At 41.1% G+C, this 25,232-nt stretch overlaps 1 protein-coding gene across 1 annotated transcript in view; it reads left to right on the forward strand.

Moving 5' to 3' along the window:
• The first annotated feature begins 1,631 nt into the window (after positions 1 to 1,631).
• The window catches only part of PINX1 (PIN2 (TERF1) interacting telomerase inhibitor 1), an 85,138-nt gene continuing 61,537 nt past the window's right edge, over positions 1,632 to 25,232 (forward strand). Inside the window, exons 1-4 of the mRNA XM_036856855.1 lie at positions 1,632 to 1,772; positions 11,316 to 11,425; positions 13,006 to 13,098; positions 14,838 to 14,916. Of these exons, the coding sequence (XP_036712750.1) occupies positions 1,754 to 1,772; positions 11,316 to 11,425; positions 13,006 to 13,098; positions 14,838 to 14,916 (301 nt within the window). The 5' untranslated portion in view covers positions 1,632 to 1,753. The remainder of the gene's footprint in view (positions 1,773 to 11,315; positions 11,426 to 13,005; positions 13,099 to 14,837; positions 14,917 to 25,232) is intronic.

The raw sequence follows: 25,232 nt of genomic DNA on the forward strand, positions 1-25,232 counted from the left end.
TACTGGATCTCAGGGTGGGTAGGTGCTTCTCAACTTGTGTTCCTCGTGGGGCCTGAGGAAGATTCGGTGAGGACCGCAGGAGAAATCCCCTAGGGAGAGATGAGCCTTCCACTCTCTGGGTTACAGCAACCGGATCGGATTAAAGTAATTCTCTGAAAGTCTCTTAGATTTGGAAATAATCTGAGATCATCCTTTTTTCATAGATTGAAACAGTGATATCAAAAGAGGTGAAATGACTTGCGCAAGGACTCACCCCAAGCTGGTAGCAGAATTTAGGCTCTGTCATGTTCTCTGACGGCTCCCCCCAACCCCACTCCGGCCCTGCATTGTATCACACTGGTGTCTCTTTAGGAATGAGCTAAATTAAACTGGCAAGATTCAGCTTTATTTCTTTTATAGATAAAATGTTAGTGCTATATCTGGAATAGAATATAAAGATGTAATGCAACACATAAGAATTTCTTTCTGTGACTGTACAGAATGTGTAGCTAGCTTTTACAATTGTATGCATGTGAACGGTGTGGGGATGGGAGGGATGGACATGAGACTTACCAGAGCTATAGAAAAGAAGGAGGGCTTCCCCAGTGGCCCAGTGGTTAAGAATCTGCCTGCTAATGCAGGGAACATGGGTTCGAGCCCTGGTCCGGGAAGATCCCACATGCCGCGGAGCAACTAAGCCCGTGCGCCACAACTACTGAGCCTGAGCTCTAGAGCCCGCGAGCCACAACTACTGAAGCCCATGTGCCTAGAACACGCGCTCCGCAACAGGAGAAGCCACCGCAATGAGAAGCCCGCGCACTGCAACAAAGAGTAGCCCCCGCTCGCCGCAACTAGACAAAGCCGGCCTGCAGCAACGAAGACCCAACGCAGCCAAAAATAAATAAATTTATAAAAAAAACCAAAACAGCAGCAATCATCGGTCCCTGATATTGGTCTTTACTTGCCTGAAGGCAGGGGACTAGCACAGATGACTTACCTAAATACCTTCTTGGTTCAGTTCTTTGAAATATTTTGAAAGCGTTTATCACCATCACTTTATAAAGTGTTCTTCATAAAGCATTTTTCTTGAACAGGAAAAAAGAAAAGAGTATATTTTAACCTTGAGTTCACTCATACCTTTGGTTGTTTAATGGCCTGCTACACAAAGTAAGCCCATCATCATCCACGTCCTTGGAAGCTTGTTAGAAATGCAGAATCTCTGGCCCCATCCCAGACCTGCTGAACCAGAAACTGCATTTTTAACAAGATCCCCAGGTGATTCACCCAAACATGAAAGTTTGAGAAGTCCTGCTCTATGAGGGTCTGCCATGAGACTGAAGAATAAGATGGAATGTCTTACACTGAATCACCTTATTTTTAAAAGTGCATTATCTACCCCCAGCTGACAATTTAAAAATATCAAGATTCTGTAATTTAAAAAAAACTCCAAACTTAATAACAGTTCTTTTTAGTGGATGATCCTTATAGATATTTCATAGACACACGGAATGCTGGAGTTGGAACAAACCTTGGAAACCGCTAGTCTACCCAGCATCCACCCAAATGCGGAGTCCCAGGCTTCCCGCGCCCCGCCCACTCGCCCGCCGCGCGGTCCAGGAGAGAGTCGCGCCTCACTGACGTCAGCAGCGCGCGCCCTCGCCGCTGCAATTCGCCGGGCGTGCGAGGCTAGTGCTTCTAGCTTCTCCGCGAGTCCGCCGAGCGGTAGCCACCGTTGCTCAGGTCCCGAGGCCCGCGGCGTCACAGGCTTGGCGACATGTCGATGCTGGCTGAGCGTGAGTGTTGGGCTCGGAGGCCCGACCGGGCGCGAGGGTGAAGGTTCCGGGTGACGCGGCGGCCGGACCAAGTGGTGGGGGGCACCAGTCGCCGGCGCACGGTGGGCCGGGGGATGCCGGGGCCCGGGGTCCCGGACGCCCTGCTCGGCTCGCCCTGGCTGCCGCGGAGATTTCCCAGCCCAGCCTTCCTCGAAAGTTAGCTGCGGTCTGCTGGTGAGAGACTGCAGGTGTCCATTTGGGACGCTTGTTCTCACGTTCAGACCCGAGCACGCGAGTGGTGGGTTCGAATGGGGGTTCGGACACCGGTTGTGGGAACCCGGCCTGGCTCTTTCACTTCCCCGGGCCTCAGCTTCCTCTGGTTAAAAAGAGGCGGTTGGGCCAGCAGAACCTCTTCAGTTAGTGAAATCCCGTTCTTGAAGGTGTATTGAATCAAGAAAAAGAAAAGCAAAGGGGTTAGAAGCATCAAACACAAGAAGTTAGCGTTTTTTAGGGGAGGCGGGGCTAATGAGTGATTCTAAGTAAGACAGTGGCGGTTTTGACTTTGGTAGTTGGAATTACTAACACTCTACTATGGAAGGAATGTTGGCCTCAACGCCCCACCCTGCCTCAGTTTGCCTTTGACGTTTTCCATCACTTTGTGAAGTTCGTTAATTCCCTCCCTCTGGAGAGGCTGTTTAACTTCTGAACGATACCTGTAGCTAAGGCTTCCGGCCACCAGATGGCAGTCGTGCCTTGGTCCTGAAAAGCCGGCCGGTATCTTTGAAAGTGTCTGGTGAGCGAGAAGCAGAAACAGCTGCTAAATTTTAACAGACCCAACAGAAGCTACACAGGGATTCCATGAAATAAATGCTGTCGGCATCCTCTAATCTAAGGGAGTGGAGGAATGGGAACACAAAACGGAGTGGGTAAGGAACCATTCACATTTTACAGGGGCAGAAATTGAGGTTCAGAGGAAAGTAATTCATCCCAAGGTCATTGAGGTAGAAAGTGACAATATTGATCTAGTTATCGCTATATGTTTACGTTCTTGTCACTAGGGTCAGCAGATTTCTATTGTTTTTTAAACAGGGACTTACAGAAAGGAGTATGTTTTATTTTTTTTTATTTTTATTTTTTTTTTACAAATATAAGATTTTTAGAAATTTCATGTAATGTCTGAAACATTTATATTAACATATTTCCATACAAATAACCCAATGAAAGTTTAGTATTAGTTGTTTTGTTTGTTTGTTTTTTTATACTGCAGGTTCTTATTAGGCATCAATTTTATACACATCAGTGTATACATGTCAATCCCAATCGCCCAATTCAGCACACCACCATCCCCACCCCACCGCAGTTTTCCCCCCTTGGTGTCCATATGTCCATTCTCTACGTCTGTGTCTCAACTTCTGCCCTGCAAACCGGCTCATCTGTACCATTTTTCTAGGTTCCACATACATGCATTAATATACGATATTTGTTTTTCTCTTTCTGACTTACTTCACTCTGTATCACAGTCTCTAGATCCATCCACGTCTCAACAAATGACTCAATTTCGTTCCTTTTTATGGCTGAGTAATATTCCATTGTATATATGTACCACATCTTCTTTATCCATTCGTCTGTTGATGGGCATTTAGGTTGCTTCCATGACCTGGCTATTGTAAATAGTGCTGCAATGAACATTCGGGTGCATGTGTCTTTGAATTACAGTTTTCTCTGGGTATATGCCCAGTAGTGGGATTGCTGGGTCATATGGTAATTCTATTTTTAGTTTTTTAAGGAACCTCCATATTGTTCTCCATACTGGCTGTATCAATTTACATTCCCACCAACAGTGCAAGAGGGTTCCCTTTTCTCCACACCCTCTCCAGCATTTGTTGTTTGTAGATTTTCTGTTGATGCCCATTCTAACAGGAGTGAGGTGATACCTCATTGTAGTTTTGATTTGCATTTCTCTAATAATTAGTGATGTTGAACATCTTTTCATGTGCTTCGTGGCCGTCTGTATGTCTTCTTTGGAGAAATGCCTATTTAGGTCTTCTGCCCATTTTTGGATTGGGGTGTTTGTTTCTTTAATATTGAGCTGAATGAGCTGTTTATATATTTTGGAGATTAATCCTTTGTCCGTTGATTCATTTGCAAATATTTTCTCCCATTCTGAGGGTTGTCTTTTCGTCTTGTTCATGGTTTCCTTTGCTGTGCAAAAGCTTTGAAGTTTCATTAGGTCCCATTTGTTTATTTTTGGTTTTATTTCCATTTCTCTAGGAGGTGGATCAAAAAAGATCTTGCTGTGATTTATGTCAAAGAGTGTTCTTTCTATGTTTTCCTCTAAGAGTTTTATAGTGTCCAGTCTTATATTTAGGTCTCTAATCCATTTTGAGTTTATTTTTGTGTATGGTGTTAGGGAGTATTCTAATTTCATTCTTTTACATGTAGCTGTCCAGTTTTCCCAGCACCACTTATTGAAGAGACTGTCTTTTCTCCATTGTATATCTTTGCCTCCTTTGTCATAGATTAGTTGACCATAGGTGCGTGGGTTAATCTCTGGGCTTTCTATCTTGTTCCATTGATCTATGTTTCTGTTTTTGTGCCAGTACCATATTGTCTTGATTACTGTAGCTTTGTAGTATAGTCTGAAGTCAGGGAGTCTGATTCCTCCAGCTCCATTTTTTTGCCTCAAGACTGCTTTGGCTATTCGGGGTCTTTTGTGTCTCCATACAAATTTTAAGATGATTTGTTCTAGCTCCGTAAAAAATGCCATTGGTAATTTGATAGGGATTGCATTGAATCTGTAGATTGCTTTGGGTAGTATACTCATTTTCACAATGTTGATTCTTCCAATCCAAGAACATGGTATATCTCTCCATCTGTTGGTATCATCTTTAATTTCTTTCATCAGTGTCTTATAGTTTTCTGCATACAGGTCTTTTGTCTCCCTAGGTAGGTTTATTCCTAGGTATTTTATTCTTTTTGTTGCAATGGTAAATGGGAGTGTTTCCATAATTTCTCTTTCAGATTTTTCATCATTAGTGTATAGGAATGCAAGAGATTTCTGTGCATTAATTTTGTATCCTGCAACTTTACCATATTCATTAATTAGCTCTAGCAGTTTTCTGGTGGCAGTTTTAGGATTCTCTATGTATAGTATCATGTCATCCGCAAACAGTGACAGTTTTACTTCTTCTTTTCCAATTTGTATTCCTTTTATTTCTTTTTCTTCTCTGATTGCCGTGGCTAGGACTTCCAGAACTATGTTGAATAATAGTGGTGAGAGTGGACATCCTTGTCTCGTTCCTGATCTTAGAGGAAATGCTTTCAGTTTTTCACCATTGAGAATGATGTTTGCTGTGGGTTTGTCATATATGGCCTTTATTATGTTGAGGTAGGTTCCCTCTATGCCCACCTTCTGGAGAGTTTTTATCATAAATGGGTGTTGAATTTTGTCAAAAGCTTTTTCTGCATCTATTGAGATGATCATATGGTTTTTATTCTTCAATTTGTTAATGTGGTGTATCACATTGATTGATTTGCGTATATTGAAGAATCCTTGCATCCCTGGGATAAATCCCACTTGATCGTGGTGTATGATCCTTTTAATGTGTTGTTGGATTCTGTTTGCTAGTATTCTGTTGAGGATTTTTGCATCTATATTCATCAGTGATATTGATCTGTAGTTTTCTTTTTTTGTAGTGTCTTTGTCTGGTTTTGGTATCAGGGTGATGGTGGCCTCATAGAATGAGTTTGGGAGTGTTCCTTCCTCTGCAATTTTTTGGAAGAGTTTGAGAAGGATAGGTGTTAGCTCTTCTCTAAATGTTTGATAGAATTCACCTGTGAAGCCATCTGGTCCTGGACTTTTGTTTGTTGGAAGATTTTTAATCACAGTTTCAATTTCATTACTTGTGATTGGTCTGTTCATATTTTGTTTCTTCCTGGTTCAGTCTTGGAAGGTTATACCTTTCTAAAAATTTGTCCATTTCTTCCAGGTTGTCCATTTTATTGGCATAAAGTTGCTTGTAGTAGTCTCTTAGGATGCTTTGTATTTCTGCAGTGTCTGTTGTAACTTCTCCTTTTTCATTTCTGATTTTATTGATTTGAGTCCTCTCCCTCTTTTTCCTGATGAGTCTGGCTAATGGCTTATCAATTTTGTTTATCTTCTCAAAGAACCAACTTTTAGTTTTATTGATCTTTGCTATTGTTTTCTTTGTTTCTATTTCATTTATTTCTGCTCTGATCTTTATGATTTCTTTCCTTCTGCTAACTTTGGGTTTTGTTTGTTCCTCTTTCTCTAGTTTCTTTAGGTGTAAGGTTAGATTGTTTACTTGAGATTTTTCTTGTTTCTTTAGGTAGGCTTGTATAGCTATAAACTTCCCTCTTAGAACTGCTTTCGCTGCATCCCATAGGTTTTGGGTCGTTGTGTTTTCATTGTCATTTGTCTCTAGGTATTTTTTGATTTCCTCTTTGATTTCTTCAGTGATCTCTTGGTTATTTAGTAACGTATTGTTTAGCCTCCATGTGTTTGTCTTTTTTACGTTTTTTTCCCTGTAATTCATTTCTAATCTCATAGCGTTGTGGTCAGAAAAGATGCTTGATATGATTTCAATTTTCTTAAATTTACTGAGGCTTGATTTGTGACCCAAGATGTGATCTATCCTGGAGAATGTTCCGTGCGCACTTGAGAAGAACATGTAATCTGCTGTTTGGGGATGGAATGTCCTATAAATATCAATTAAATCTATCTGGTCCATTGTGTCATTTAAAGCTTCTGTTTCCTTATTTATTTTCATTTTGGATGATCTGTCCATTGGTGTAAGTGAGGTGTTAAAGTCCCCCACTATGATTGTGTTACTGTCAATTTCCTCTTTTATAGCTGTTAACAGTTGCCTTATGTATTGAGGTGCTCCTATGTTGGGTGCATATATATTTATAATTGTTATATCTTCTTCTTGGATTGATCCCTTGATCATTATGTAGTGTCCTTCCTTGTCTCTTGTAACATTCTTTATTTTAAAGTCTATTTTATCTGATATGAGCATAGCTACTCCAGCTTTCTTTTGATTTCCATTTGCATGGAATATCTTTTTCCATCCCCTCACTTTCAGTCTGTATGTGTCCCTAGGTCTAAAGTAGGTCTCTTGTAGACAGCATATATATGGGTCTTGTTTTTGTATCCATTCAGCCAGTCTATGTCTTTTGGTTGGGGCATTTAATCCATTCACGTTTAAGGTAATTATCGATATGTATGTTCCTATGACCATTTTCTTAATTGTTTTGGGTTTATTTTTGTAGGTCCTTTTCTTCTCTTGTGTTTCCCACTTAGAGAAGTTCCTTTAGCATTTGTTGTAGAGCTGGTTTGGTGGTGCTGAATTCTCTTAGCTTTTGCTTGTCTGTAAAGCTTTTGATTTCTCCATCAAATCTAAATGAGATCCTTGCGGGGTAGAGTAATCTTGGTTGTAGGTTCTTCCCTTTCATCACTTTAAGTATATCATGCCACTCCCTTCTGGCTTGCAGAGTTTCTGCTGAGAAATCAGCTGTTAACCTTATGGGAGTTCCCTTGTATGTTATTTGTCGTTTTTCCCTTGCTGCTTTCAATAATTTTTCTTTGTCTTTAATTTTTGCCACTTTGACTACTATGTGTCTCGGCGTGTTTCTCCTTGGGTTTATCCTGTATGGGACTCGCTGTGCTTCCTGGACTTGGGTGGCTATTTCCTTTCCCATGTTAGGGAAGTTTTCGACTATAATCTCTTCAAATATTTTCTCTGGTCCTTTCTCTCTCTCTTCACCTTCTGGGACCCCTATAATGCGAATGTTGTTGCGTTTAATGTTGTCCCAGAGGTCTCTTAGGCTGTCTTCATTTCTTTTCATTCTTTTTTCTTTAGTCTGTTCCGCAGCAGTGAATTCCACCATTCTGTCTTCCAGGTCACTTATCCGTTCTTCTGCCTCAGTTATTCTGCTATTGATTCCTTCTAGTGTAGTTTTCATTTCAGTTATTGTATTGGTCATCTCTGTTTGTTTGTTCTTTAATTCTTGTAGGTCTTTGTTAATCATTTCTTGCATCTTCTCAATCTTTGCCTTCATTCTTATTCCGAGGTCCTGGATCATCTTCACTATCATTATTCTGAATTCTTTTTCTGGAAGGTTGCCTGTCTCCACTTCATTTAGTTGTTTTTCTGGGGTTTTTTCTTGTTCCTTCATCTGATACATAGCCCTCTGCCTTTTCATCTTGTCTATCTTTCTGTAACTGTGGTTTTTGGTCCACAGGCTGCAGGATTGTAGTTTTTCTTGCTTCTGCTGTCTGCCCTCTGGTGGTTGAGGCTATCTAAGAGGCTTGATGGGAGGCTCTCAGGAGTATGTTTTAGAGTGTGACCCTGTGGGCTCTATTTCTTCACCTGTATAACCAGTGTGGCCAAGATTTCTTGTGGTTTTAATATTCTTTGATGTATGCTTAGTTCAGCGTGCACTTGGGAACATTAGCCCTGGCTCTGCTATTCATTTATGTTTCTTTCCCTGTTCAGTTTCTGTGGGACTGTTAAAAACTTCTTTGATTATGTTCATTACTAGGTTGGCTTAAATCAATGAGATGGTGAACGTGAAAATAGTTCAAAGTATGAAATGATATACAGATGTGAAGTGCCATCTGTGGACATCAGCAACTCAAGCTGCATAATTTCATGAGAATATTTTCTGTTCTCTTCCCACCATGACTCCAAATTTTCAAATCTTTGACATTAGTAATATATAATATTTTGTGTTTTTTAAAACAATTTACTAAATTAATGTCTATGGCATCCCTTATGATTAGATATTTGGGACTGGTGTTCTTATTTTAGAAATGAGAAAATAGAAGCATAGAAAAGTCCCAGTCTGCCATTTCACTACCTAGCAATTATTTTCTCTGATAGTTTATAAAATTGGGATAATTCTGTAGGTACAGTTTTATAACCTACTTTTTTCCCCTAATTAACCTTAGTGAACATTTTCACTTCAGTAAGTATGCTAATTTCCTTTGTTTTCTCTTGCCATATGGACTATATTTTGTTTTCTTTCATCTTCTCCACAGTCACTTATCCCATTTTTGAAATCTAGTAGTTTTCTTTGTTTCTCAAAAACATTTTTTATCCTGAATTTCTCTAATTATCAAATATTATTTTATTGGTTCTCCCCTATGTCAGGTAAGGAATCTCGCTTACATAAACGTAAGAGAAGAATTTCATTTATCACTCTCACTTTTCAGTCCTTATTTAATTCAGAGTCTTAGACCCATATTTTATCAAGATACTACTTTTTTTCATAGACTCTTTTCAAGACCAGTTTTTGACAATTGCAGTTATTACATTTTCTAATCAAATGACAACACGATAGTTAATGGATTTCATTGCATTAAGATTTTATGCTGCAGTTTCTGTAACCTTGAATATGTCTTGAATAATATTTTAATAAGAATACATGGGTGATATATTTTTTGAGGTCTTGAATATGTGACAGTGTCTTTGGGCAAAGAAAAAAAAAAATTTCTGTCCCTGGCTCTTGGAACTCAGCACACTTTTCAGAGTAAGCTGAATCCTGGCGTAAACCTTGTGGTATTAGGCCTGGCAGCTGTTGTGTGCAGGGCTGTTTATTGGGGTTACCCTGAAAGTATCCTATTAGATCTCCATGTAGGAGGAGTCCCTGCTAGAGGATGGTTACCCCCGCGCCCCCGCCGTCATCCCAAAGAGTGATCGTGCAGATTCAGGGCACTCTACCCTGAGCGGAGCAGCCGCCCTACTCCGCTGGTTGAGGCTACCTGCCATCTCCCTGGGGAAGAGGAGCTGACCTCGCCGCCTCTCCAGTCTTGTGTCAGCACTAGCGTCCGCTGTATAGACATTTGTGACATAAATTGTATGCTGTCTTTGTTACAGAGGGTGGGTGCAGTCATTCTCAAAAATGTGTCCTTCATACAAGCCCCAGCCGGAGCCCCTGGCAGACACTACAGTAGAGACATGAACTCTGACACACACCGGGAAGCAGCCTTACAGAGATCCTTGGTTAACAAGGCCCAGCTCGTATGCTGTTCATTAGCTGAGTACTTACTAGATAAGTAAAGTGGTAACTTAGTCACGTGTAGCATTTTGGGGTCACCTTTTTTCTGCAAAGCACTGTAAATTTGAGCCCAACTCGCTTTTCTTGGTAAGTAGTCTTTTTCTGCCTGTGTGCTAGTGAAGGTTTACTTATTTTTGCTAGGGTGTGGATAGTTACAGGTCTCTTTATTGATTTTACATGCAGTACACTGAGCCTCTCTGACTGGAGGCTGTGTTATTTTTTTACTTGTTAGGAGACTGCCAAGGCGTGAGCAGCTGTTGACAGTGAGATACTCTGCTTCCATTGGTGCAGTAGGTGAATGATGGTGACACTTGACCTCCAAATTCCCCGCTTGGCCACAGTTTACTTTTGGGTTTCATATGCTTGTTTAATAAACTTTGGAGTTCTTTCTCTCTGCCATAATTGTCCTTAAAACTATAGCGATAAACTTGAGTTTCTAATGGTCAGTTATTTATATACATTAAAAAAAAAACTTGTAGGGACTCAAAGCAGTTCCTTCAATTCAGTTATCTTCCTTTTTATTTTTTTCTTTCCCCTTTTCTTGTCTCCTTTCTTCAGCCTTCCCTCCTTTTTCCTTTCTCAATCATTCATACATTCATTCATATTTTTCCTGAATGCTTGCTATGGGCAAAGTGTTTTTCACTTCTTGCAGTGAAGCATAAGAAAGAATAAGACATGGATGTGAGCCTTAAGGAGATTGTGGCGTAATAGCAAACATAAGAGATGGATATAAACAGGCATAATAACAGAAGAATGTTAATTAAATGCCAAAAAAAGCAGCAGGTAATTTACTGTGTGAGTTCAGAGAAGGGGTCATATGGCTTTAGGGCGTTTCTGTGAGAAGGGATGATTAGTACCTGTAGGTTGTGCAGAGGGTGACTCTCCCCAAGATCATGACTCGTATGCTGTGGATTAAAAATATAAGCTTTGGAGTTGGTAGGACCTTGGTTTGTATAAAGGCTCTGTTTTTTGCTTGGGGGCATTAGGAACATTCTTTCTGTAGGTCTCAGATTTTCTCATCTGAAAAGTGCAGATCTCTCCTCATTGGGTTACTGTGAAAATTGAACCTGAGAATATATGGATGGCATTTGGCACTTAACGTATATGTCTGTAATGACTGTTGCTGGTGATAGTGACACTGGTGTCACAGGTGCCTTAGGTTGCTGCCAGTTGCTGAATTGGAAGGCCCAGCTGATGGTACATCATGTATTTCGATTTGTCACATTTGGGGGAATATTTTTATTTTAATCTTATAAGGTCAGTTTGTATGTTCAGAATATACAGTTATTGGGGAAACCAGGATAAATGATCCAAGTTGATACTATCTCATTGGATGCCGAATCTGATATCTGTATCTAATAAAACATAATGTTTGCTGTATTTATGCAAGTATCGTGTGTATGCATTAGGTATGTGTGTATTTGTGAGGTATTCTCCAGGTTTGAAAGATAAGCTGCTAATGAGATAATTTGTCATTTACAGGTCGGCGGAAGCAGAAGTGGGCTGTGGATCCAAGAAACACTGCGTGGAGTAACGATGACTCCAAGTTTGGCCAGAGGATGCTAGAGAAGATGGGGTGGTCCAAAGGAAAGGTATCTTGGAGAAGAGCAGAGAAGTTGGAGCCATGCAGAGAGATTTCAGATCAGGAGAATACATCTTCCTTAGGGGACTGGGAGAAATTTATTTTGGATCAATAAGGGATTTTGGAGAAATAATTAAATTATAATGACCTTGTGATGATAGAGTTAGAACTGAACATAAACGTCAGCTGTCTTTGTTTATTGTTTAACCTGCTGTGATTTTCATAAATGGTGCCTTTTAATTAGTTGCATTTGGAATCATACTTAACCATCAGAGTTTTATGTTGCTTAGAGTAAGATTTCATTCACCCTTAAAGCTAGACTACACATTTTCTCCTTTTTCTCACATTCCCTTTATTCCTGACTCAAGTAGGACTTCTGCTGATATCTCTGCACTTAAACGGTTCTTGTCAAGGTCTTTAAAGATCTTGCCAAATCCAATGGATCCTTTTTTGTTCTCACATTACTTTATCCCTTAGCAGCATTGGATGTAATTGACTTGAAGTACCTTGAAATACCACTGTCTTGGCTTCCACAACACTGCCCTCTCTCCCGGTTTTTCGTTCTACCTTACCAGCCACTGCTAAATTTTTGTTGCTGGCTCTTCCTCCTCTAGACTTTTGAGCTTTGGAATTCCTTGGGGTTCAGCCCTAGGCCCTTCTCTGTCCTCATCTCAAGTAGATCATTTTTATTATAAAACTCTTGATCCCCCCCACCCCACAAATCTTTTTCTTCTCAAGTTTTCCCCACTTTTGCAAATAGCACCCCATTAGCTTACTCAAACCAGAAACCTGGGAGTCATGCTTGATTCCTTGACCTCTCTCACTTCCCGAATCCCCAGTCATTATTCCTCTCTATCCGGGGCCCCATCCTGGACCAACCGCCACCATTGCTTGCCCTGATCAACGCAGCAGCCTCTCAGCGGCCTCTCTGACTCCCTTCTTTTCCTCCTCTGGGCCATTTGCCATACAGCAGCTATAACGAGCTTTTAAAATACAGAAATTAGATCATGTCATTCCTTTGCTTACAAGTTCAGTGGTTTCCCATTGTTTTAAAAAATAATATCCAAATTCTCCCCATAACTTCCAAGGTCCTTAAGGTCTGGCCCCTTTGTATCATCTTATTTTTTCTCCATCCACTGTGCTGGAGCCACCTTGGATGCCATTTAGTACACCAGGCGCTCTGGGACTCCTTACAGATGAGTGTTAATGATGCGGGGGACTTGGAGTCCCCTTCCTCAGTGTTGTTTTGTAAAATTACTTAATGGAAAGCACCACAGACTCTAATGCCTCTGATGGGCTTCCGTTAGTTTGGCAGTAGCACTCAGCTTTTGAGCATCAGAGAAAGGCATGTTCTCCTTAGTGTTTCCGTGGTCCTTGAAGTGGGTCACAGGTTGAAGGATTGGCATTCATTATTGTAAGTGCATCCTTGGTATTACAGAATCTTGTAAGAATCCCTTAGACTGTGTCCTCTTTGAGGACAAGGATAATGCCTCCTAGATGTTTAGTGATTAATCAAACAGTTGATGAAGGAAGAGAGGTATTTTTATACCTGATAAAAATGCTAACTCTCTTTGTGTTTAATCTCCACAGGGTTTAGGAGCTCAGGAGCAAGGAGCCACAGATCATATTAAAGTTCAAGTTAAAAATAACCACCTGGGACTAGGAGCTGCGATCAGTAACGAAGTGAGCGACAGCGTCTGCTGGGGGTTTTCCTTACATAATGGATATTTTTGTCAGTGTACAAAATTTAATCCAGTCAAACTGATTGATCAGTTTTAAGCTGTTCAAGCGTGTATCCTACATGTTTTAGATAACTAAGGAGCCCGTAACTAAGCTGCGGGGCGTCTGTAACGTGTCATCGTTTTGCCTCATTGCCCTACGGGATTCTTTACTTGCTTATGCATAAGAGATCCAAAGTAGCTTTATTGCTGAACTTTGCAAAAAGTTTTTTTTTTAAAGAAATATTCATTTCAGGACAGCGAGGAATTTTCATCTTTACCTGCGTTGTAATATTAGCTTCTATTGTTAAAATTGGTGGCATTTCATTTTGGAAATACTGAAAGAAAGTGGTATTCTTTTCCTGTCCCGTTGTCTGTTTCTGACTGTTGGTGTATAGCACTTGAATTTATTCACATTTCCCCTTAAACACTGACACTTTGAAAATATGACCCTGTAATTAAAAGTTCATGGCTTACCCTGCCTTTCATTTTCAGTATCATTGCTCACTGTAGAAAGGATCTAAACCGAAAGCTTTGTTCTTACATTTTTGCAGCCAACAGAATCTGGTAGGAAATCTGGGGAATTACTTTAGGTAAACTGGGTTACATTGCTTAGTTCAATAGCTCAGAGTAGTGGACTGGAGCAGCTAAAATTGTTTGGGCTAACAGCTAAAATCTTAAACTACTAAAGGAAGAGTTTAACATATACATGTTGTCAAATCATCATGTTGTACATCTAAAACTAATATAATGTTATATGTCAACTATATCTCAATAAACTGGAAAAAAGTGGCGGGGGAATGTTCTATTTCTGAGGACAAAATCCAAGACCAGTACTTCAAAATGTTTGAAATGTCACACAATTACTAGATGGAATGTGTAGCAATATCGTTTATGTTCATCAATTAATAAACACACCTTGGACAATTTTAAAAAAAGAGTTTATGTAAGGTTGATTTTGAAGGTAGTTTTTGAGAGGTGGATATACAGATATACTTAACTTTTTAGGAGAAGCATTGCTCGGTAAACCTATTCAATATACCTTAACCTTAAGCATTCTTTAAAAAGTACGCATGAGGCAAGTTCCCGAATTGAAACCCTGCTCCCCGCAGGCTGATATTGTTTTGGAGACGTTCATTCTCTTTTAAAGCTAGGTCATCTTTGTTATTGATGAGCTTGTTAACTGAGCCCCTTGTAAATGGGTGCTGACGGATTCAGGATAGCTGGGGTCCTTCTTGCTCCCGTCCCCACTGCTGTTTTCTGAAATTGGGGTGGAAGCAAGCAAGCAGAATTGGGCAAAAGATTTTCAGGTCAAATGAGCAAAGAAGGGAGCCCTCAAATCTGCTGTTTCCCTTTGACCTGCATAATTTCCCATAGTGAGAAAAAAAATATTTTATTTTGCTTTATTTTAACATTTAGCACACAGGTGGCCTGTTGTTTATTTGACTATAAGTTGACTTGATAAGTCATCTACATTTGAAATCAGGGCTTAAGCTTCCAAGATCCTCATTTTTAATAATGATATAGATAAATTACGTTTCAAATGTATACTATTTCTTTTTCATTCAAATTTGTAAAATAATATTTTGGTGAAACATTTAAAAATTCACATTAACTACCAGATTTCCCTGATTCCAATATATATCTTATCTCAGCTTAGGTAAACTCCAGGCTTGTCTCTAATTGATTTTTTGCTGTTTTCAGGACAACTGGATTGCTCATCAAGATGATTTTAACCAGCTTCTGGCTGAACTGAACACTTGCCATGGGCAGGAAACAGCAGGTAAGGAAACTTTGCTTTTTATCCATTAGGCTTATAGAAGACATAATCTCAACCTAAGATATTTTTATCAACTCTTTTTACTGTAAGCATCCTATATCTGAAAGTTAATTGATTGTAGCTATCACAAATAGTCATTTCTGTTTATGTTTTAGGAGTATTCTCATTGAATTAACCTTAGTCATAAGCAAAAACTTTTTTCCCCATTAAGAGTTTGAGAATGACAAGATAAAGCTTTTATTCAGTTTACATTTCTCTGTTGCCTTTCCCTTATCCCAGCCTGACAATGTCCGGGGTCCCGCAGTTCCGGCCTTGGCCCTCTCTCATCTTTCCTTGGCCCTGGCTCTCTTCTTACGCCCTCCGGTCTCACGGGGCGATGTGTGGTGACCACTGCCACACTTCCCTCTACTCCTTCACCCTCTCTCCTGAACGCCCTGCTCAGTGTCTTCATTCCGGGTGTCGTCGACTCCTGGCACCTAGCAGGTCCAGACTCCAGTTCTGTACCTCCCCCACCTGCACCCTGCAAACTGTTTGACACCCATACCCCACAGCCTGTTTTCTCCACCATCTTCCCCATTTCAGTTGATGTCAACTTCATCCTTCCAGCTGTTCCAGCCAAAGAACAGCTGTGTCCACTAGGAAATTTTGTTGGTTCTACCTTTAAAATATATTCAGACCCTGACTGCTCCATGTCACCTGCACGGTAACCAGCATGGTCTGAGCAGCTGTTATCTCTTGTCTGGATTATTGCAGGTGCCTCTAAAGCCGGTTTTCTCCGCCATGGCACTGCTGACGTTTCGGGCTAGATAATTCTTTGCTGTGAGGCATGTCGTGTGCATTTTAGGATGATTGGCAGCATCCCTGACCTCTACCCTCAAGATGCCACTAGCACCCCCTCCCCCTAGTTGTCGCAACCGGACATATCTCCAGATCGTGCCAAGTGTCCCCTGGGCAGAATGCCCGGACAGGGAGCTGCCGCTCTGCCTTGATGTTTCTCCGTCGCGCGTGGGCTCCTCCAGTGCGTTCTCAGCCTCACAGCCGGAGGGACGCTTCTAAAGTGCTGCTCCTGCTCGGAGCTCGCCGTTGGCTCCTCCTTTCTGCTCAGGATAAGAGCCGGGGCCCCTGCAGCGGGCTTGCAGCCCCACACAGTATGGACCCTCTCCCTTTCTGACTTTGTCTCCTACCCTCCCCCTTCTTACCAGTTCCATCCTGACCACACTGACTCCTGTACTGGGTTCTGAATACACCAAGCGTGCTCCTGCCTTGGGGTTTCGCACTAGCTCCTCCCTCTCTCTAGAACACTCTTCCCCCAGGTAGCTTCTGTGCACCTTCTCAACAAGGTCCACGCTCAGTTGCCAATTTAAAACTGCATCCTGTTCCTCAGTTCCGTTTTTGGAAGTCAATTGAAAATTGGTAAGAAATAGCAGCATGAGAATATTATCGAGAAACGTGGAGTAAGGAAAATGAGAAGAACCAGCTAAGAGTGCGGGGTCAGGGGACGGGGCAGGGAGTCACTGCACTTTTTGTTAACAGCTTTGTTGAGGTGTAATTCACATGCCATTACCATTCACCCATTTACAGTGTGCAGTTCAATGGCTTTTAGTATATTCAGAGTTGTCACCGGAGCCAATTATGAAACATTTCATCACCCCCAAAAGAAACTCTGTACCGAGTAGTATTCATTCCCCACTTCCCCCAACCACCCTAGGCAACCATTGATTTACTTTCTGTCTCTAAAGATTTGCCTATTCTGAAATCAAACTGCAATGAGGTATCACCTCACACAGGTCAGAATGGCCATCATCAAAAACTCTACAAACAGTAAATGCCGGAGAGGGTGTGGAGAAAAGGGAACCCTCTTGCACTGTCGGCAGGAATGTAAATGGATACAGCCACTATGGAGAACAGTATGGAGGTTCCTTAAAAAACTAAAAATGGAACTACCATACGACCCAGCAATCCCACTACTGGGCATATACCCTGAGAAAACCATAATTCAAGAAGAGTCATGTACCACAATGTTCACTGCAGCTCTATTTACAATAGCCAGGACATGGAACCAACCTAAGTGTCCATTGACAGATGAATGGATAAAGAAGATGTGGCACATATATTCAGTGGAATATTACTTAGCCATAAAAAAGGAACGAAATTGAGTTATTTGTAGTGAGGTGGATGGACCTAGAGTCTGTCATACAGAGTGAAGTAAGTCAGAAAGAGAAAAACAAATACCGTATGCTAACACACGTATATGGAATCTAAAAAAAAAAAAAAAGTTTCTGAAGAAACTAGGGGCAGGACAGGAATAAAGATGCAGACATAGAGAATGGACTTGAGGACACGGGTAGGGGGAAGGGGAAGCTGGGACGAAGTGAGAGAGTGGCATGGACTTATATATACTACCAAATGTAAAATAGATAGCTAGTGGGCAGCAGTCGCATAGCACAGGGAGATCAGCTCGGTGCTTTGTGTCCACCTAGAGGGGTGGGATAGGGAAGGTGGGAGGGAGATGCAAGAGGGAGGAGATATGGGGATATATGTATACGTATAGCTGATTCACTTTGTTATAAAGCAGAAACTAACACACCATTGTAAAGCAATTATACTCCAATAAAGATGTTAAAAAAAAAAGATTTGCCTATTCTGGGCATTTCATATAAATGGAATCATGCAACATGCGTCTTTTGTGACTGGTTTCTTTCACTTAGCATAGCGTTTTCAAGGTTCATCCTTGTTATAGTATGTATCAGTACTTCACTCCTTTTTATTGCCACATAATAGTCCACCGTATGGATATTCTACGGTTTATCGTTCATCAGTTGAAGGACATTGGGTTTTTTCCACTTTTTGTCTATCTTGAATAATGCAGCTTTGAACATTAGCATACAAGTTTTTGTGTGGACATATATTTTAATTTCTCTTGGGTTTATACTTAGAATGGAGTTGCTGGGTGATACCAGCAGTGTATGAGGGCTTTAATGTTTCTGTATCTCAGCCAACACTTTCTATTATCTGTCTTTTTGATTATAGCCATGCTAGTTGGTGGGAGTGGTATCTAAGTTTGGTTTTGATTTGCATTTCTATAATGGCTAATGATGCTGAACATCTTTTCACATGATTATTGACCATTTGTGTGTCTTCTTTGAAGAAGTATCTATTCAGATTTTTTGCCCATTTTTAAACTGTGCTATGTGTCTTTATGGTTGACTTGTAAGAATTTTTAATATATTCCAGGTACAAGTCTTTTACCAGACATATGATTTGCAAATATTTTCTCCAGTTCTGTGGGTTGTCTTTTCACTTTCTTGAGGGTGTCATTTGAAGACTAAGGATACAGAAATAGATAAAAAGACTCATTCCCCCTGTGAAGAAACTTCAAATCTAGTGTGAGAGAAAGAAATGAAGTAAATACCAAAATAACTAGATTCCCCAATTTTTTTCAGTTCCTGAATAGTTGAGAGACAGTAGTAGCAAAGATAAGAGGGATTTATTTGAAAATTTATCCAAATCTCTTAGTTTCCTAAGCTTTTTCTTTCCCATCAGGTATTCGTAAGTTTGCATTATTGATGACTTTAGGTGGCTTCTAATACACAGGTTTGGATACTGAATGTGCTGTTGGGTTTAATAAAGTAGACACGGCTGAAGAAAGTGTAGACCATAGATTAGAAGATAGTATCCATAATGCAGGTGTGAAAGACGAAACGATGGAAATATGGAATAGAGGTTTAGATGGAGGATAAAGTGAGAAAATCTAATATCTAATAAAAGTTCAGCAGCACAAGAAGAGAGAGAATGGAACAGAGGCAAAATTTAAGGAGATAAGGGCTGAAGACCGCCTAGAACTGGTGATAAAGCAAATCCACAGATTCAGAAAATTGAGAGAATCCATGCAGATTACATTAAAAGTCTCTACTCGCAAATGTAATAACAGATGTGACAACATAGCATCATGGCAGAACAGCATACACACACACACAAAAGAGAGAGAAGATTCTTAATGCAGCCAGAGACAATATGCTTATTATCTTCAAAGAAGCAACAGTTATATATGAAAGCAGAGTTCTTAACAATGGGAGCCAAAGACATTGGAGTAATATATTGAGGGAAATATAACTGGCAACCTAGACCTTTACATTCAGCAAATATGTCTTTCAAGAATAAATTTTCAGACAAAAAGTTTACCACCAGTAGGCCGTAAATAAAGGAAATTTTCAAGGATGTACATCCTTCAGTCAGAAGGAAAGAATACTTAAAACACTATCTGTAGTATACCCAAACTGGCAATAACCAAGATGTCCGCCAACAATAGAATGGAAAAGTAGACTGCCACATTTGTAAATACAAAGAAATGAATAAAGTACAGTTACATGTGAGAGTATAGAGCAGGGTTTGGCAGACTTTCCACAAAGGGCCGGATAGAGATATTCTGCAGACCGAAGCGTCTCTGTCACAACTACTTGGCTGTTGGAGTATGAAAGCAGCAAGAGATGATATATAAACAAATGGATGTGGCCATGTTCCCATAGAACTTTATTTACAAAAGTAGGTGGTGGGCCGGATTTGGTCCACAGGCTGTAGTTTGCTTCTGGTGTCGAAGACTCATTAACTCAATGTTGACTGAAAGAAGTGGGACACATAACATGCAGTGTGATTCCACTTACATAGAACTTCAAATGGAATGCAGAAATCTGATATTTAGGTACTAGACTTGGGTGGTAAAGTTATTTTGTTACTTTGTTATAACAAAGTTATTTTGTTATAACTTTGTTGTAAAGTTACTCGTGGTAGAAATGAGTACTCTACTATGAAAGTCACAATAGTGATTACCTTTGGGGAGGGGGAGGGGTTTGGGATTGAGAAGGGGCTCATGGGGAACTCCTGGGCTGATATTCTTGTTCTGTTTCTTGACCCAGTTGGTAGTTACACAGGTATGTGAGTACATTGTGCTTTATGCACTTTCTATGGCTATTACCCCCTCTCCCCCCAGAATGGTTAAAACCAGAACGAAAAGCAAGGGGAAGGGTGGTTATCCCAAAAATCATGGTAATGGTTACTGTTAGGACAGTGGTTCTCGACTGGGGATGATTTTGCCTCCCATGGGATATTTCACAATATCTGTGGACATTTTTGGTGATCACAACTCGGGGGATGTTCCTGACATCTGGTCGGGAGAGGCCAGAGATGCAGCTAAACATCCTATTGATACAATGCACAGCACAGCTGTGTCTCTCCTCCTTGCCCTGAACAAATAATCATTCAGCCCCAAATGCAATAGTTCCGAGGCTGAGAACCCCTGTTATAGAAGGAAGAGGCACAGGGGTGCAGGATGCTTCTAGATGCAGGTAGTGTTCTGTTTCTAACCCTGGAGGTGGTTACGAGGGATTTGCTTTATAGCTAATTGTACAGACTTCAAGTACTCCTATGTATGGTGATGTTTGTGGCGATGAGAGATTACTGAAAATTGCATGGGCCCTTTTCTGGAGGTAAAACATGGCAAGTGTAATTTATGTCATGTTAAACCTGTAATGAAGGTTAACTAAAGAGTACAGATGCAACAATTTGAATATCAGGAATCAACGTCTACCTTAATGAAAATCTGGTGTTGTATAAATGGCCATCACTTTTCGTAAACAGGTTCAATGACATGATTAAGGTGTCAGACTTGAGGTGGCCTTTACTGTGACATCGTCATGGAGGCAGAAGCTCTTGAGTCTGGGTTCTTTTACCTAGAGGCATTCACAGGTTCGTTCTTTTTTTTTTTATAAATTTATTTTATTTTTATTTATTATTTTTGGCTGTGTTGGGTCTTCGTTGCTGCACGCGGGCTTTCTCTAGTTGCGGCGAGCGGGGTCTCTTCGTTGCGGTGCACGGGCTTCTTAATGTGGTGGCTTCGCTTGTTGCGGAGCACAGGTTCTAGGCGCGCAGGCTTCAGTAGATGCAGCACGTGGGCTCAGTAGTTGTGGCTCACGGGCTCTAGAGCGCAGGCTCAGTAGTTGTGGTGCACGGGTTTAGTTGCTCTGCGGCATGTGGGATCTTCCCGGACCAGGGCTCGAACCCATGTCCCCTGCATTGGCAGGCGGATTCTTAACCACTGTGCCACCAGGGAAGCCCCACATGTTCATTCTTGAACAGGGAAAATTCTCACCTTGTTTGGTATTATAACTTTCTCCTTTTTTTTTTTTTTTATTTTTTTTTTTTTAATGCTATTCTTGTCTGCTTACATTCTTTTTATGTATGTATGTATGTATGGCTGTGTTGGGTCTTCGTTTCTGTGCGAGGGCTTTCTCTAGTTGTGGCAAGCGGGGGCCACTCTTCATCGCGGTGCGCGGGCCTCTCACTATCGCGGCCTCTCGTTGCCGAGCACAGGCTCCAGACGCGCAGGCTCAGTAGTTGTGGCTCACGGGCCGAGTTGCTCCGCGGCATGTGGGATCTTCCCGGACCAGGGCTCGAACCCGTGTCCCCTGCATTGGCAGGCAGATTCTCAACCACCGCACCACCAGGGAAGCCCTAACTTTCTCCTTTGATGTACTGAGTTAGAGAATACTTTGTAACTTTTCAGGTGATAGGGATGCCCAGAAATTATCACACCAGGATTCCATAAAGGAAGGAGCTATGAGATTCAATTTTGGAGCTGTGGAAAAGAGAAAGCAGATTTTTGAGCAGTTTGCTTTTGAGATTTGACAGTGATAGCTGGAAAGTTACTTTTTTCCAATTTGATAGTATCGTGATTACTGTTTGCTAACTGAGAAATGCCCTTGTAATAGCCATGAAAACCCTGGTTCGGGACAGGTCCCTTGGTGCTGATTGCCCAGGCTGAGCACAGTCACCGCAGCCGGGCCTTCCTGATGGATTCCCGCAAGGGCGGTCAGAGAAGTGTTGGAGTGCCTCGGGGAAGCCTGTGTTACTCGTCAGGAAGGTGGCGAGGGCACATCAGACCCCAGGTGGCGGTGCCTGTCCTGCAGCCCCATCCACAGGCTCACCTGTGCAGGCTGAGTCTTTTTCTGCGTGAGGCATAGAAGTATAGTAAATCATTAACTGAGTTACTCATCTATAGGTTAACTTCCACCTCAAGACCACTAGAGGGTGCTGCACCCCTGCGGTAGGGACAGTGCTGTTCGCTCTGCCTCCGTCTCGCTCAGTACAGTCCAGCCTTTAGAATAGTCCTTTAACGGAAAAGCTGGCCAGGGAATGGATCTGGAGAGCTGAGATTATCTTTCTGCCAAGTCATCTTTGGTAAATACAGTATCTCCATCCAAATGAATTTTTGGTCTTATTACTTGAATTAAAGCTGACAAGCAGATGACACGATAACCTAGTAACATATTTTTCTGGTATAATAATATTTTTAGTTCCTTAAGATTGCTTACCAAATCAACACAGTTTGCCTTTCAACTAAACAGAAATTCTATACTATCCTTTTCATAGAATCTTGCAAAGGTTCTAGAAATAACCCTTATTCCTTTGTGGGACACAAAAATCTCTATATTCTTTAAAATTTCATTTTTAAAAATTATCCTATCTCAATTAGTTACTCCCAGACTCAACTGAGCTTTTTGGTAGACTTATCTCATGGTTTTGAGAAATGCTTCTTACTTCTGTCAGGTATTTTGTCCCTTGTGATTTTAAATATTTTGGAAGTAACCTGGGATGCTGATAACCTGTCACCCACAGAGGTGTGGTTCAGGACAGGCGTCTTCAAGTAGCTTTGCTCCCAGGGCTCCTGAGGGGGTTTCGAGAAACAGTATAGCCTATCTCACAGTTTCAGATCGACATCTATAACGTTTTTAATCACAGCTCTAAATAGTTACAAAGAATATAATATCTGGCCTATTGGGAAAAGTGGCATTTTAAAATAAAAGCATTCCATGAGTCCCAAATGTATCCAGTGGATGTTCAATACCAGAGCAATTTGATATCCATGGTCACCTCTTTAGAAATAGATAAGTAAGTCCTTTAATATTCAGAGATATTATGTTTCCTAGTTTCTTTTCCTCTGAAATATTTCCCTTGTATATATCCCATAATATGTTAATATATTTTTTTGCTTGAACTTTGAAAAATTCATTACCCTGTCATGTTTCTCTGCTACAAAACAAATACATATAAATTTTGGGTTTATGTCTAATAGCCCCAAGGCCTAAGGGTAAATACTTTCCCTTTGGATTAGGTTGTCTTAATTAGTAGATTATAATGAACAAAACCAGGAAATATAAATTTTGATAATTATTAGAACAGTAAAACCTTTTTGGGAGTGCTGGGTTTGCGGCTTTCATTAAAAGACGCCTCCACGACGCCAGTACTGTGGCTTGTTCCTTATTGATCCTGGTGAGAGGAGAGCTGTGCTCCCCTTGTGTAAAGTGGGAGGAGGACGCAGGGGAGAAGCAAAGAAGAGGACCAGATGGATGCACCCACACAGAACAGAGCAGCTTTAGGAAAGCGTGTGTGCGGACAGCCAGGTAGAAACTGTCCCCCGAGGACGTGTCCGGGCTCGGGTGTGCTCTGGAAAGGCTGTGTGCTCGGAAGGTGGCAAAGCTCCCAGGGGGTTCTCACGTCCCCAGAAGTGTGAGCGCAGCTGCCCTGGCACACAGTGTGGAGGTTAAGGATGTGTGCTCTCATGCAAATCTGCCTGGGTTCCACTTCCGTCATAGCCACCGCCTTGATGGGCCTTATTTTACCCCTCTTGCTTCAGTGTCCTGTGAAGTCGGTTTATTAATCATAGCAGCTACCTTCCAGGGTGGTTGCCGAGATGAAATACAGGATTGCATAGAAAGCTTATAGCCCAGCGCCTAGTACTTAGTAAGCCTTCAGTTGGTAAAAGCTACTTCAAGCTGATACTGTGCTTGGTAGTTTGTGTTTGGAACATCAAAATTGAGAATGCTATGTGCTATGTAAAGTGTTTGGCCACAAAAAAGAGCAGAAAGTTTCCTGGTGGGATGTTTTTGAAAAAGTCCCAAGCTGATCTTGGGAAGTGACCACGGAGGAGAACGTTTCAGGCTGTTGATGTGATTAAGCTGCGCTAGGCATTGTCTGAAAGCTGAAAACATCTGCCTTTACATTGTTCAGAGCCTTGCTTGTAATTTACACTTTGCTTTCAAAATGACTAATTTCCTGGGAGGGATTACAGTTAGCTAATGTGTTTAATGGACATGTGCTTGTTTTGCTTCACTACTAAGGTGAAAATTTCCTTTTTTCTCCTTTCTCTAACCTCGTATTTGTATTTCCTTATGACATAACCATAGGAAAATTCAGTCTCTTTTCTACCTATGATGTGCTCTTTCTGCTACTTAAACGTGACAAATAGATAAAGATGAGGGAACACAGGCAGCTACTGAGAATCCTGCCCCTGACTCTCACCCCGGATCTAGGTGCTCTGACATTTCAGGCAAAGGACTAAGGCTGCTTCCTGGCTCATGTTTCCCTGTTTTGTCAAAGGAGTAACCACCTGAGTTTATTCCTCAATGATTTGTTTTTGTTGTTGTTTTTGTCCTGAAAGGCGAGCCTCCAGTGAAATCTGGTGTTTGAGGCGGTGGCTCAGTGCCAGCTCTGCTCCTTCACGCTCTACCTGATTATCTTCTCTGATCTGTTTTTGATGATCATTAATCTGTCTTACCTTTATTCACTTTTTAAAAGAACTTTTTATTTGGAAACAATTGTAGACTTACAGGAAATTGCAAAAATAGTAGTAGAAAGAATCCTGAATACCATTCACCCAGTTTCCCCCAGCGGTGACATCTAAGATAGCCGTAGCATAACATCAAAACTAGGAAATTGACACTCATGTCGACTATTAGCTAGAACGCAGACCTTATTCAGTTTTCACTATTTTTTTTTTAGCTTTCATTCATTTGTGTGTGTGTAGTTCTGTACAATTTTATCACATGTATAATTTCATGTAGCCACCACCACAATCAAGATATAGAATTGCTTCATCACCACAAAAGAGCTGCTTCATGATGCCTTTTTGTATTTACACCCACCTTCCACCCCTCCAACCTCCAAACTCCACTTTCATCTTTGTCCCTAGAAACCTTTCATCTGTTCTCCATCTCTGTAGTTTTGTCGTTTCAAGAATGTTATAGTCTAAGTGGATCACATAGTATGTAGATTGACCTTTTCATTTAAGCATAATGCCCTTGAAGTCCATCTAGGTTGTTGCACAGTATCAACAGCTCCTTCCCCTTTATTGTGGAGTAGTGTTCCCATATAAGGGAGTATCAGAATTTGCTCAGCCATTCACCCATTGAAGGAATTTTGGGTTAATTCCAGTATTTTACTATCACAGATAAAGCTATCATGAACATTCGTGTGGAGGTCTTTTG

The sequence above is a fragment of the Balaenoptera musculus genome, chromosome 6, assembly GCF_009873245.2.
Source record: "Balaenoptera musculus isolate JJ_BM4_2016_0621 chromosome 6, mBalMus1.pri.v3, whole genome shotgun sequence".
NCBI classification, from domain to species: domain Eukaryota; kingdom Metazoa; phylum Chordata; class Mammalia; order Artiodactyla; family Balaenopteridae; genus Balaenoptera; species Balaenoptera musculus.